This window comes from Ovis canadensis, chromosome 15, assembly GCF_042477335.2.
Source record: "Ovis canadensis isolate MfBH-ARS-UI-01 breed Bighorn chromosome 15, ARS-UI_OviCan_v2, whole genome shotgun sequence".
Taxonomy (NCBI): Eukaryota; Metazoa; Chordata; class Mammalia; order Artiodactyla; family Bovidae; genus Ovis; species Ovis canadensis.
Genome location: NC_091259.1, coordinates 58,571,003 through 58,585,865, shown reverse-complemented (window position 1 = coordinate 58,585,865; position 14,863 = coordinate 58,571,003). Strand labels below are relative to the sequence as shown.

Here is a 14,863-nt window from a genome sequence, read left to right as displayed (position 1 = left end):
CTGGGAAAGCCACCTGAAACCAACAGAACTTATTTACATTGGCTACTACCAGTTACCCCTGAGACTGCTGCTGCTCCCTGAGAGTAAGAAGCAACTTCAGTATAAGCTATTCTTACAGTGGCCCATGCTAAGAAGTAGTCATCAAAACGTTCCATTACTTAGAAAACCAGCCACCCTCCCTCCATTCCCTTAGCCAGTGAGAGATAGCAAGCACATGAGAGCACTAACTGAGACGCCGGCTCTGCTTGAAATGCCCTTTCTTCTCCTTGAGGAGGTCAAACTTGGCCTAAAGAGACAGCCTGGTATCTGGATCACATCAGTGATGCACAGCTGGCACAGGAGCTCCATCCTCTGTGGGTTTTAAGTTAGAAAGTGACGCCTCCTCTTAAGCATTAAGAAAAAGGAAAAACTGAAGAACATGGTTGGTTCTACCAGAAGGCCTAGATCAGTAGGGCAGGAAATGTCTCTATCATCTCTTCCTTTCTATTATTCAAGCTACAAACATAATCCAGGTCTTTCAACCTCATGCCTTTCTTGCTAGTCACTGCACTCAAGTTCAAAATCTTCTGGTTTCCTAGTACTGCCTGTAAGAGAAAGTAAGAACTCCCCAGTGGGCTACATAGTGCCCTCCCAGAAAGCACTCAGAGTGAGCTCATGTGACCACACAAGGCCATGACCTGCCCCAGACTGCCTTCCAGTTTCACCCTCCTCTGCTCCTGCACACCTCTGGCATTTAACACGTGCTCCCCCGCACTATACATAATACACCAGAAAGCACACTTTGAAATTAGATAAATCTGGAAGTACTACTTGCCTGGATTAAGGTATGTCTTCCTCGCCTCTCTAATCCCTTCTCCATTTCTGTCCCCCGAGTGATCTTTCTAGAACGCAGATCTGATCCACGCCACTCACCTGTGCTTAAAGTTCTTCCACGGTTAATCACCCACTACACATAAAAATCCAAACTCCTCAGGGATCTCACACCCACCTCCCTTTCCAGTCCCCCTTTCTCACCACGCCCACCCTCTACTCAAGATGCTGCGGTGACACTAACCTTACTCAGTGCCCCGGCCTGCTGTTCCCTCCCTCTCACTCGCACCTTGCTCATACTGCTCCTTCTGCCCAGAGGGTCTTTCCCTTCTTTTCTTGGCTGATTAACCTCTGGTCATTCTTTCCACACCAGCTGAAATGCCACTTCTCTGGGGAGCCTCTCTTGATCTCTTGCCATTTTCTGTGCTCACAGAGAGCTCTGTGAGTCTCTGTATTACAGCAGTTGTTACATCTGCTTATTTCACTAACTCTTCCACTGGACTACGAGCAGCCTGAGAGCAGAGCCTAGGTCTTCATTATCCTTCACAGCTAAGACAGTGCCGTGATAAATGTTCAGTGCATGCTTGACGAATGGATACACGAATAAACAGGATTCTCCCGCCATACACCCAAGGCTGGCCTAACAAATACCTTTATTACTTCTTTAAGCCAACAACACTGTGACTCAAGTGTCTCACTGACTTGTCTCAGTAACAACTGTGTGGTAGAGACAGGATAAAAAGGCAGATCTTCAGAGTCTCAGACCAACGTCCAGAACTCTCCTCCCACTCTACATTCATATTTCCAACTGCCTAATTAACACCACCACTTAGATGTTTACATAGCCATCCCAAACTCAGCATAGACAAACACAAGTTTTCTGTATTTCCTTCTCCTCACCCCAACAAAAATTTCTCCTAGTCTGTCCTGTCAGTACACAGTAACATCAGCCATGGTGTTGCCAACTACTGAAGTGAGAGCAAAACAAACTCAAAAAACCTGAAAGTCAAGCTTGATTATTCTCATCCCTTACGTCCCATATCCAATCCACCAGCAAGTCCTGTAGGCTCTACTTCAAAGCATTCTAATTTCATCTCGCCATCTCTGCCACCCTACTCACACTCCCCCTCGCCCCCAACTCCAGAATCTCTCACTCAGACTACTGCCAACAGCCTCTTAACTGCCCTCCTCAAACGCTCCCCTACAATCCATTCTCCTCAAAGTAACCAAAAAGATCTTTTTGAAAAATGCAAATCAGCTCGCCTCACTATTTTAAAAATCATCCAAAGTCTTCATTGTACTCTCAATAAAATTCAACACATTCTGCAGCATCTACAAGGCCTTACATATCTGACTCTGCCAAACTCCGCGACTTCATACGGTACTATTTTTCTCTTGCTCACTGTAACTCAGCCCCACTGGTCTTCTTCTTTGGTCCCAAGACATGCGTAACCCGTTGCCACCGATTTGTAGTTGGTTCTCCCTCGACTTGACACAGTATGCTTCCAAATCTTCAAGCTGCTAAGTCTTCTTCATTCAGGTCTCAGTTTAAATATCACCTCCCCAGAGGCATTCCATAAACCTCCCCATTGAAAGTAGCATCTCTCCTTGAGTCATTCTCCATCCTTTTCTCAGAGTACTTAACACCATTTGAAGTTATCCTCCTAGTTATTTATTCATTATCTGTGTTTCCCCTATTAGAAAGTAAACTTCACAAGAGAAAGGACCCAACCTAGAAAAATTCCTGACATTCTGAAGTTGCAAGTATTTGAATCAGAATGAATAAATAATATACATTATATATTCAACAAACACTTGAGTGAATGTGTGAGTGAATGAATTAAGGAATGGAATGGGAAAGGCAAAAAATAATAAGTGCACTCTATTTAATATTTTTATGGCTGCTCACTTTTCTCCACCCTGCTTTTGGTTTTGCTTAGATCCCCACAATCTCTTGGACTACTGTAATACTCCCAACTAATTTCTTCTCCTTTCCCCAAGCTGATCCTTCCAAAAATAACTTACAGCCTTCTACCAGATTTGATCATTCTGAGACATAGCTCTGAGTGTGTTGTAAGTTCAAGCCTCTTAGCATGTTGTTAACAGAGGAGCCTGGTAGGCTGCAGTCCATGGGGTCGCAAAGAGTTGGACGCGACTGAGCAACTTCACTTTCACTTTTCACTTTCATGCATTGGAGAAGGAAATGGCAACCCACTCCAGTGTTCTTGCCTGGAGAATCCCAGGGACGGGGGATCCTGATGGGCTGTCGTCTATGGGGTCACATAGTCGGACACGACTGAAGCAACTTAGCAGCAGCAGCATGTTGTTAAAAAGGTCTTGCCAACTTTATCACTCACTGCTATCCCCCTACATTTAATCTATATTCCACTAACACAGGAATTCTTATAGTTCCCAGAATATTCTTTTTTTTTCTTTAAAATCACTTTTATTATGTTTCTCTACACCTGGCCACATCCTTCAGCATTGCTTTTTATTTTTTATTTATTTATTTATTTTTTATTTTTATTTTATTTTATTTTTTAATTTTTATTTTTACTTTATTTTACTTTACAATACTGCATTGGTTTTGCCATACATTGACATGAATCCACCACGGGTGTACATGCGTTCCCAAACATGAACCCCCCTTCCACCTCCCTCCCTTTCCAGAATAGTCTATGTGGAATAGAATAGAATATTCTATTCTAACGCCTTTAAGCCTTTGCATATCTTTTCATTTTGCTGGACCACTCTTCCCTTTCTCACAGACTATGTACTGAACTCAATCCTCAAGAACCATCTCAAGCATCCTCTGTTAAGTCTTTAATGATTCCCTCAAGCAGCAAGTCACTCTCTCCTTTGTCACCACAGTACATAACACACACTTGCACTACACTGCAATCATCTGTTTCCATGTCTGTCTTCCTCTATGTGACCATCAGCCCCCTGAAAGCAGGAGTTATGTCTTCATGTTTGTGTCCCCTGCACTGTATCTGGTGTATTGAAGGATTCAATAAATGCTGACTGAAGGAATGAGTGGATATGTCTTAATTCCTCAACTTGGCATTTGAAGTCAACCTCATACTGGCTCCAACCTATGTTTCTCCATTTAGTACTTAGTCCTCTCTTACTTGCTGATCCCCAATCACATTTACTTTCTCATATTTACTTGGGACCTTTATTTCTAATGCTCTCAGTTCAGTTCAGTTGCTCAGTCGTGTCCAGCTCTTTGTGACCCCGTGAACCGCAGCACGCCAGGCCTCCCTGTCCATCACCAACTCCTAGAAGTTTACTCAAACTCATGTCCATCGAGTTGGTGATGCCATCCAACATCTCATCCTCTGTCGTCCCCTTCTCCTGCCCTCAATCTTTCCAAGCATCAGGGTCTTTTCAAATGAGCCAGCTCTTTGCATCAGGTGGCCAAAGTATTGGAATTTCAGCTTCAACATCAGTCCTTTCAATGAACACCCAGGACTGATCTCCTTTAAGATGGACTGGCTGGATCTCTCTGCAGTCCAAGGGACTCTCAAGAGTCTTCTCCAACACCACAGTTCAAAAGCATCAATTCTTCTGTGCTCAGCCTTCTTTATAGTCCAACTCTCACATCAATACATGACACTGGAAAAACCATAGCCTTGACTAGACGGACCTTTGTTGGCAAAGTAATGTCTCTGCTTTTGAATATGCTATCTAGGTTGGTCATAACTTTCCTTCCAAGGAGTAAGTGTCTTTTGATTTCATGGCTGCAATCACCATCTGCAGTGATTTTGGAGCCCAGAAAAATAAAGTCAGCCACTGTTTCCACTGTTTCCCCATCTATTTGCCATGAAGTGATGGTACCAGATGCCATGATCTTAATTTTCTGAATGTTGAGCTTTAAGCCTCTCTTTAATGCTTTAATTAAATTAAATTAAATTAAGTTTTAATGCTCTCTCTAGTGAAACTTAAATCATCCATTAAGGTCCAGCTCAGGCATCTCCTTCTCCATGAAGTCTTCCCTAACCATTGTGATAAGAAGAGATTTACTTTCCCAACAGCAGTTTTTCTACTGATGAGGTATTTAGAACGTCTTATTTTATAATTATAGCCTTGCCAATTGAACTATATGTGCTACTTTTCTAACTGAACTATGAAAGCTCTTTGAAGGCATGAAACATGAATTAGTATATTTCTTCTCAACTTAAGTACCTAACACAGTGCACTGCATAAAGCAAGCAGGTATCACTAAAGTTTTATTAGTAGAGAAAGGTACGTTTAATAGTACGCTTAGAGATAATATGCCTCCAGTCCTTCACATATATGTGCTTTTACCTTGGTATAAATTAGTCTCTTGATCATATGACAAACATTATTCTTGCTTTAAGAATGAGCCCAATGTCATATCCTCTCTGAAGTCTTCCCTAACTCTCCCAAATAATACTTTCACACTCTGCCACGTACCTGTGGTACCTGTACATGACTTCACTAATCACACTCCATTGGTCATTATCACTTAGGGGGTCCTTCTCCCTACTAGACCATGAACTCTTGAAGCACAGAGTCTCTTTAAACATTTGTAGGGTTCTTTTTGTTTGGTTGTTTTTTCTTTTTGGCCACAACGCGCAGCATGCAGGATCTTAGTTCCTTGACCAAGGATCGAACCTGTGCCCCCTGCAGTGGAAGAGTGGAGTCTTTACCACTGGACTGCCAAGGAAGTCCCTCTATAATAATTTATGAATTCCCAACACAAAATAAAGTATCTGGCAAAATTAAATGCTCAATAAATATATGGTGAATTTTGAAAACAGTAAATTCATGTTATAGAGTATACCAGCAATAGAGATCATGGCATCCCATCTCTGGGTTCAAATCTCAGTTCTACTTACAAGCTATCCACCCCTGAATAAGTGACTTGGCAATGCCTCAGTTTTTATTCATCTGGAAAGTGATGACAATAATAGTATTAAAAGAGAATTAAAATAGCTAATGCATGTAAAATGCTTGGTGTAATGCCTGCCACGCAGCATCGACTAAAAAAGTTAGCTATTGTTTGTTATCATTAGAAAGAGAGCTACATGACAGGAAGCTTAATGACACCTCAGCAAGAGAGTGGGCTCAATCCTATGGGCAAATGGGGAGTAGAACGCCACTGGAGACGTCCTCAGTAACAGACACACTCAGTTACTGAGAACATCCTACTGGGAAGGGGGAAGGAGGGCAGAGGGAACAGACCATGACAGGGCTATGCTCTCTGCCTCCAGCTTCCCCTTTCCCCACTGGTTCTCCCTCGTTGCTCAGGGCCAAAAGCCCCATGGCCATAACTCAGCATCCTCTTGGGATAGCTGCACTTTAGAGGGAACTAATGAGTTTATGTTTACCGACAGATTTTCCTCTGAGGAACAGAAAGATAAATGACTTCAAGAAGGGAAAACACAAAGAAATAAAATAGAGAAGAGGAATGACACTGGGTGGGTTATCCTGGGTTGACTTCCACAGAGTAAGCTTTTAGGCCAATAGCCCCAGGTGAACTGAACCTAATTAACCCCAAGTGGAGTGAACCTAAATTCGTCAGAGGATTCTCTGGCAGGGCATGTGCCTCCATCATGGGTCAAAGATGCAAAGAAGTAGGATCTAGAAAGAGAGGACTAAAAAGATGAAGCTACAGAAATGAGAATTCCAGCCCAATCTGAAGAATACTGCAGCAGAGGAAATCAAAGAAGGAAGAGGCTGACCAAAGAATGATAAACTCCCTTTCACTGTTATTTAGTTGCGCTAAGTTGTGTCCAACTCTTTTGTGACCCCACAGACTGTAGCCCACCAGGCTCCTCTGTCCATGGGACTTCCTAGGCAAGAATACTGAAGTGGGTAGCCATTTCTTCCTCCAGATGATCTTCTCCAGGCAGGTCTCCTGCATTGGCAGGTTGATTCTTTGTGTTTAAACACAGACAAGGTGACCACTTGCAGGGAGTGTTTGACATGGGCAAATGGATTAGATTTAAGATCCTGCAATAAGCATTTGAATATCTACTCTATGGTAACTATTGTGAAAGAACAGGTGCTGGGAACACAGAGGTGATATGGTCTGTCCCCTCAGTAAGTCCACTGCTCAGTGGAGGAGACAGACAACACAACACAGCCAAGTGCTGACCGATGTCTACACAGGGCACTGGAGGCACAGAGCAGGTCCTCAGATTCCGTGCTATGACTCACTGGTGAGGAGCAAGACGGCATTCATGAAAATTGGAAAAGCGGTTTATAAGCAAATAGTACTGTCAGGAGCTATTGTATTACTGCCAGGCCAGGCCAGACAGTGTGTCAGTTAATCTTTGCAATTTAGTCAACGCTTCCTTAAACCTGAGTAGAATCCACATCTATAAACATTCTCATTTATTCAACAAATATAATCAATGTCTGCTATTGCCAAGCACTGGCTAAGGCAGAGGAATGCAGAGATGAGAAAGACAGTTCCTGCATTCAAAAAATTAGAACATTCCTCTTCATCTTTTCTTATTCTCTCTCCGACCTTCCCTTAATGACCAGCCTGTGTATGTGCTCATTGTGCCTGATTATTTGTGACCCATGGACCCGGCAGGCTTCTCTGTCCATGGAATTTTCCAGGCAAGAATACTGGAGTGGGTTGCTATTTCCTGCTCCAGGGGATCTTCCAGACCCAGGGATCAAATCCGTATCTCTTGCATCTTCCGCATCTCCCTCATAAGCAGGCAGATTCTTTACCACTGTACTGCCTGGGAAGCTCTTTATTGACCAGAGGACACTTTAAATTCCTTCTGGAAGTAGATGAGTTATTAAGTAACAGGTTAATTGCAAAAAGAAAGAGTGAGCTTGGGGGGGGGGTGGTGGCGGGAGGTTGGAAGTTTGTAATGGGAAATCAAATGGAAAAAACTGTGCATGTAGACAGGGTGTCTGCCAGAGTATGAGACTGACTGCACAGAAAGTCAAAGGTTATGGTATTCGAGGTTATATGTAAGCCTTTTTGTCTAAAACTTTCCTATCACCATTTTTCTACTCTTATCCTAAGATTATTAGCACAGATTATTAATAATAATTATACCTTCATTTGGTCATTCTCTACCATTTACCGAGTACCCAACAGGAATTATAGGACTCACAAAGCAAAGTAAAATACAGGGATCCAAGACTTTCAAAGCTGCAGGAGACCTCTAGAAGTCATGTGGTCCAAATCTATCATTTCAAAGATGAAGAATCAAAGTGTGGAATCGCTCATGAGCTCTTATCTTCAAACATCTATTGAGTTATACTCTATGCCAGGCACCAAGGATATAAGGATGGATAGGAAAACAGCAACAGACTTTATTTTCTTGGGCTTCAAAATCACTGCAGATGGTGACTGCAGCCATGAAATCAAAGGATGCTTGCTCTTTGGAAGAAAAGCTATGACAAAGCTAGACAGTATACTAAAAAGCAGAGACATCACCTTGCCAACAAAGGTCCATATAGTCAAAACTATGGTTTTTCCAGTAGTCATGTATGGATGTGAAAGTCGGACCATTAAGAAGGCTGGGCACCAAAGAATTGATGCTTTCGAACTGTGGTGCTGGAGAAGTCTCTTGAGTCTCTTATATGGCAAGGAGATCAAACCAGTGAATCCTAAAGGAAATCAACTCTGAATATACATTGCAAGGACTGATGCTGAAGTTCCAAATACTTTAGCCACCTGATGCCAAGAGCTGACTCATTGGAAAAGACTCTAATGCTGGGAAAGATTGAAGGCAGGAGGAGAAGCAGACAACAGAAGAGGAGATGGTCGGATGGCATCACCAACTCAATGGAGGTAAGTCTGAGCAAACTCCAGGAGATGGTGAAGAATGGGGGAAGCCTGGAGTGCTGCAGACCACGGAATCGCAGAGTCGGACACAACTGAGCAACAAAAAGCATTTTCAAAGAGAACTCAGTCTCAAAGAATGTGATCCCAGTCAAATCACCTCTGTAAATGAAGTCCCACACTTACACAGTAGAAATGTCTAGCACAGGACAGCATGGGAAGTTACAGTACTCATATTGCCCACAGTGGTTAAGAGCACAGATGCTGTAGTCATCTTGGATTTGAACCCTACCTCTGTCATTTACCATCTGACCAAATTAGGCAAGTTACTTAAATCCCTCTGTGCCTCAGTTTCCACATCTGTAGAATGGATATAGCCATAATAATATCTAGCTTGTAAAGTTGTGGTATGAAATTAGATAATGCATAGAAAACACCTGGCACAGGAACTGGCACATAGTAAGTACTGCATCATTTTGCCTTCAGCACTCCTGCTGAGCCCTGGCCTTAGAATCCTTCTGAACACAGTCTTCTAAGCATCTATTATCATTTGGCTATCTCCGAGATAAAACAATATCTGCTATTCCTAGTCTAAAACCTACGTCTATAGTTTATAACTAGTTTTTTGGGGTTTTTTTGAACACTACATTACGCTACTACTCATTTTAAAATGATTAGTCTTTAAAAAGTCTTTTAAAAAAATCCAAAGATACATGGTCAGATAGCCAAGATTAAATTTCAGTCACATATGCTTCAATCCTTTAACAAACTCTTGACTTTCCCTAGAGAAAATCCCTGGAAACAAGGAGCATTTATCAAATGTCTACAAGGAGAAACCCATGGGAGGGAAAACAAAAAACAAAACAAACAGTCCAAGATTACTACTTTGAAAAAGCAATAGATGGGAATATCTACAGTCTGCCTGAGAAGACGATGGCACCCCACTCCAGTACTCCTGCCTGAAAAATCCCATGGATGGAGCCTAGTGGGCTACAGTCCATGGGGTCGTGAAGAGTCGGACATGACTGAGCAACTTCACTTTCACTTTTCACCTTCATGCATTGGAGAAGGAAATGGCAGCCCACTCCAGTGTTCTTGCCTGGAGAATCCCAGGGACGGGGGAGCCTGGTGGGCTGCCGACTATGAGGTCGCACAGAGTTGGACACGACTGAAGCGACTTAGCAGCAACCTGAGAAAAGAAGATATGATATAGATTGCCACTTCCTCCTTGATGTACATATGGCACTTACTCCACTGACACAGCACCTGTGACACAAATTTGTATTTATCACTCTTCACCTAGGCTAGTCTGTGACCTCCTTGAAGGCAGTTATCACACATTATCCATGATATGATCAAGCATAGCACAGTACCTAGAACAATTAATCAAAAAGTTTAATGAATTGATAAATGAACACAGAGAAAAATCATGAAAGACAAGGAAAGAGGGTATTAGTGTAGATCAGACTAGTTCTACAAGACAAGAGCACCTTGGGCTTGGACCTTAAATACACATAGGATTTGGAAAGACACAGGGAGAAAGGGAAGGTACTCCAGGCAGACAGGACAGCACAAAGACAGACCTGGTAGGAATCAGAAACATGGTACACAGGATGTTAGAGCTTTAGTCACAATTTAGTTCAACTCTCATAGGGATGCTGTAAATATTCAATTTAAAGAAAAGCACATACGACTAAGCAGAGGAGTGTATTACCACTGTTCAAAACTAATAATTGTTGAACACTGTTTGGTGCCTGTTTTATGCCAGGCCCCACACCAAGTGAAGGGACTGTGACCATGAGCAAGATGGACCTGGACTCTGCTCTTGGGCAGCCAACAATCTAGTGGGGAAGACACAGACAGTTAAAATAATGCTTGGTAGAGGTGGGCTAGAGGAGGTACAGGGAGGCTGAAGGAACATAAAATAGGGTCACCCAATCAGTGGACAGTAAGAGAAAGCTCCCTGGCTTTTAAGGTGTGGTTTGAGACACTCAACGGGTTCTGAGTCCCTTCAAGGACTACAAGTCTTCAAAGTGAGATTTTTCTTTTTAAATAAAGGGTTTCATGACTAAGGTTTTTAAACCACCAATCTAATCCAATCTTTTCTTTTAACAAGAATAAATCAGGGCCCAGAAGAGGTAAATGACACACTAAAGACAACAATAAGTTAGCTGCAGGCTGCTTTGAACTTGAGCTGGAAGCTACTCACTTATCTGCATGATATCACATCATTTTGGCAGATGAACAACTACTGGGAGAAGACACATCCAGAATTCACAGGAACTATCCAGGCAGGCAGGCTGGCCCCAATAGGATGTAGAAGTGTTTTTTTAGCTTAGGTCCCAAGCCAAGTCTCCATGCCAAGATGGTGCCTCCAATTCCTCTAATGGCTGGCCCGCTACCCCTTCACGAAGGAACGCACAGGCTCCAGGAGTAAGTCAGCTTCCGGGCCTCCAAGCTGGTACCCATGCTTTATCCTCCCCAACACGCTCAAGTACCCTATGGTGTTTAGCAAGTGAAAGAACTTAGCCAGTCATCACAGCCTGTTTAATACCTAGCCTGAGCTGGCTAGACCCATAGCTCATCTCCCTAACTGCCACTGGGCTGGTCACTCCCCATGACCAGGGAGGGGCTCAGCAGAATCACGTTATTGGTAAACTAAAGGATCTGTATAGAAAAACCAATATTCTTTTAGTTAACCCCCACTCTGAACCTCTCAGGAATGAAACGCTGCTTCACATATTTGTGATGGGTCCTTTGTACATTAAGAAAGGGGTAGTTTACTTTGGTAAGATAAGCCTGGCTTGAGAATGGAACCTAGGTGGCTCAGCATAGCACGGTGGTGTAAAACTTAGTTCTGCACAGCAGAGGCAGACCCCAGCTGGAATCTGCACTTCCCCATCATGAACTGTTGGAATCCTGGGAATGCCACTTAGCCTCTCTTGCTTCAGTCTCCTCATTTACAAAATGCAATAAACACCGACTAATTCACAGGGTTGCTGTTAATAATAAATGAAATAATGCAGGCTTTAAACAGGAGCTGATTTATGATAAGGGCTCAATAAACAGTGGTCTTTTCTACTAGTAGCTCTTTTCCTAAGCCCTCTTTTCTATTCAGGAGAAGCAGTAAGTGAAACCTAAACTACCTTAACTGCTATAGAAAGTAATAGAAACTGCTATAGAAAGAAAAAAGGAAAGGAAAAGAATATGAATAAACTGATGGCTGCTATTCCAGACTACTTATGCTAAGGACATCTGATACTGGAAAACAGATCAGATATCCTAAAGAAATCAGAGCATGGAGTCTTTCCAAAGAAGTGGCATCTTAGCTAGATTATCCATTACTTTTTTATAATCTGAGCTTCACAGTAGTCTCTCTACCAAGTAGAAACTGTTAAAGGAGAGCAACTCTGATACCACATGCTTCTCTGTAAACCTAACTTTTCATTTTTCAACTCCAACCCATCTCCATCATAAAGACTTCAATGACTCTCAGCAGATTTGAGTGCTTGTCTCTAGCACCCCACTGAATCTGTTATACCCTTCCATTATAAAAAGTATCTAGTATTGCAGCAGGCCATTTGCTTGTCTTTTCTCTACATTATAGATTGGTAAAGATCCTGTCTTACTCATCTTTGAATTCCCAGTGCATAATACATGGAAGACTCCCATAATCACAAATTAAAGGATGGATTTCACTTTCTGTTTCACTAGTTAAGGATGCTAAAAAAAAAAAAAGAAAAACAGCTGAGGAAGCATTAGTAGAAACTCACTCACAAACTAAGGTCACCCAGACCATACCCCTGCCTCTCCCCCTCTTTATTTGAGCTTGAAGGGAAAACTGTTCCTGCTTCTCAGAGTTACTTTCTTAAGCACACAAGGAAAAGGACAGAAACAGTCCACACAGAATTTCCAGACAGCAGATTATATTATTTCTTAGTAAATGCAACAAGGAACACAAGTTTCTGGGATGAATGCTAGTGCTTCATATAAAGTTGACTTCTAGGCATGACACTCTGGAAGTATAATTATGACACTAGAAGCGCTTAGATTTTTAAAACAGTAAGGAAGATAAGCAAAAATCAAAAATATCTAACTTCAAAACTTTCTTTTCTCCTTTGCCAAAACATTTGCTCTTTATCTCAATGAACCCTGGTACATGTAGCTGAAATCAGCTCCCCCCCACCACCCCCTGCTCAAAGGAGGCCATGATTAACAAAGCATGTATAATAACCAAAACATATTATTTACTTTTATAAGGCACTTTCAAATATATCTCACTGCACTACAGCCAACCATAATCACAGAAACTTAAAGCTGAAAGGGGCTTGGAAGTCATTTCCACAACTACTCCACTTCACCAATCAAGTGGTATCCAAACATGCGTAGTCTTTAGTGACTGAAAGATACGGGTCTAAAATGGTTCTTTAAAAAATCTCTCCCTGCTCTGACCACTTGTCAGTTTCTCAGTCTCCTCTCCCCATCTTAATGTTCTCAACCAGGTAAACCAAAACCTCCAAGTCATCCCACCACCAAACAACAGGCTTTGCTTCTCAAGTCCACTTCTACTCCCTTTCTCTGGGCCTCATCCCCAATCCCCACCCCACACTCCCACCCAGCCAAGGCCTCTAAGAAACTGATCCCTCAGACATCCCACTGGTTCCATCCCTAACAATCAAACCCCTTTCTCCTACTCCTCCCTGCTGTCCATATGCTGTCATGGGCAAGACCACAGGCACCCCTAGCCATGAATGTACCTTTGGCCTCGGAATCTTTTCCCTTTCCTTTCTCACCTTCTCTCTCTGCTTCTCAGCGCTGTCCCTTCATTCCCTTCAAACTCAATGTCTCCTTCCTCCTAGTGATTTCCTTCAAGGACCACTGGTCACTGAATACACCCGTTGTTAAATGCCTGTTACGTAGGTAAAAGAGACATACACCCTCAACAGCTCACTCTCAAAAAACTCCTAAGTCTAATAGGAAAGAGGGAAAAGGAGAAAGAGAGAGAATCGCTGATTCGTTAAGACTCGACTCCTCTGAGAAGCCTACCCCAAACTGCACTGGTCCCCTCTTCTCAGTGCCACAGTTACACCTCCGATGAAAAGACTTCTTGTGCGTCTCCCACCACCATACCTTGGGTTCTTCTATGGGAAGGTCCCTAGCACCTACCCCTGAGCTTCGCTCAAAGGTGATACTTAAACGTTTAAGTGAGTGAATGGATACATTTCGCTATACGATAGTTCATTCACCCGTTCGTTCTATCATCCGTTGACCAAAGCTCTATCGAGCCCACAGTATGTACAAAGTTCTAGAACTTAAAGCGCTCTTACATAAAAAATAACTCAAACCTGAAATACTAGTAGATAAACACTCTTCCGTGGTCCGCGTCCCCCGCCCCGACTCCAAACCCAGACAGTCCTGTCCTTTCCCTCAGTGAAAACCCGGCTTTCCCTCACAGAAGTCTACGCCCCTCTAACTCAAACCACCTGGCAGCCCTTTAATCCTCCCCAAGACCCTCAACTCATCCTAAATCTTAACACCCCCATCCCTCTGGCTTCTCTCTCTCTGTCCTCCACCTCCACCCTTGAGGTTGCTGCAAGTCTTCTACCCCATGACTGCCTCCGAGTCCCCGAGTCCTGGGTACCTCAGATTTCCCTCTTCGCGCACCCACTCCCCAGTTGGCTCCTTCCCTCTAAGGATCTCGTCTCTCCTAGGACCCCTACTCCCGATACCTCCCCTCCCTTCCCTTCAGTTTCAGGTTGAGTCTTTCTTCTCCTCAATTCTCAACTCTTCTCACCTCATCCAGCTCCCGTTCTCCGGCAGCACCGGCTCCAACCTCCACCTCCACCACTGCCGCCATCTTCACAGCTCTCCCCCTCCCCGCAGGCCCCGCGCGAGCCAGCTGCTTCCGCCGCTCAACTGCTTCTAGCGAATCGGCTGTACAAGCTTCGGCAGAGGGGGCGGGGCACCAAGACAGGCAGAGACCCGAAGGCAACTAAGAGACCGTCTGCCTGCTACCCACTTAAAGGTTAAGGAGGAGTGGATTCCATGTACTTCTAAGCGTCGGCGGCGGAGGAGGGATCTTGGCAAATGAGAAATTAGCCTTGTATTATTTTCAGTACAAATATGTCACCAGTTTTTGCCTGTGTAGAACCAAAGAGAAGAGCCCCAAGGCTGTCTACTTTGCGACGCTCCCTCAATGGGCAACTCTTGGGAAGCGTGGAGACTACTAAGGACTACATTTCCCAGAATGCCTAGAAACTGACCCGGAAG

At 43.4% G+C, this 14,863-nt stretch overlaps 1 protein-coding gene across 5 annotated transcripts in view; it reads right to left on the bottom strand.

Moving 5' to 3' along the window:
* RNF121 (ring finger protein 121) overlaps positions 1–14,815 on the bottom strand; it is an 84,359-nt gene extending 69,544 nt beyond the window's left edge. For 2 of the 5 annotated variants that reach the window (XR_011249220.1, XM_069553482.1), the window contains exon 1: positions 14,388–14,512. Coding sequence is in view for 3 of the 5 variants with exons in the window: in XM_069553482.1 (XP_069409583.1) it covers positions 14,388–14,450 (63 nt within the window). In the remaining 2 variants the exon portion in view is untranslated. Of the gene's footprint in view, positions 1–13,386; positions 13,503–14,387 lie in introns of all 5 variants that reach the window. The other 3 variants (XM_069553480.1, XM_069553479.1, XM_069553481.1) reach the window with 3 other exon arrangements.
* Positions 14,816–14,863: the final 48 nt, after the last annotated feature.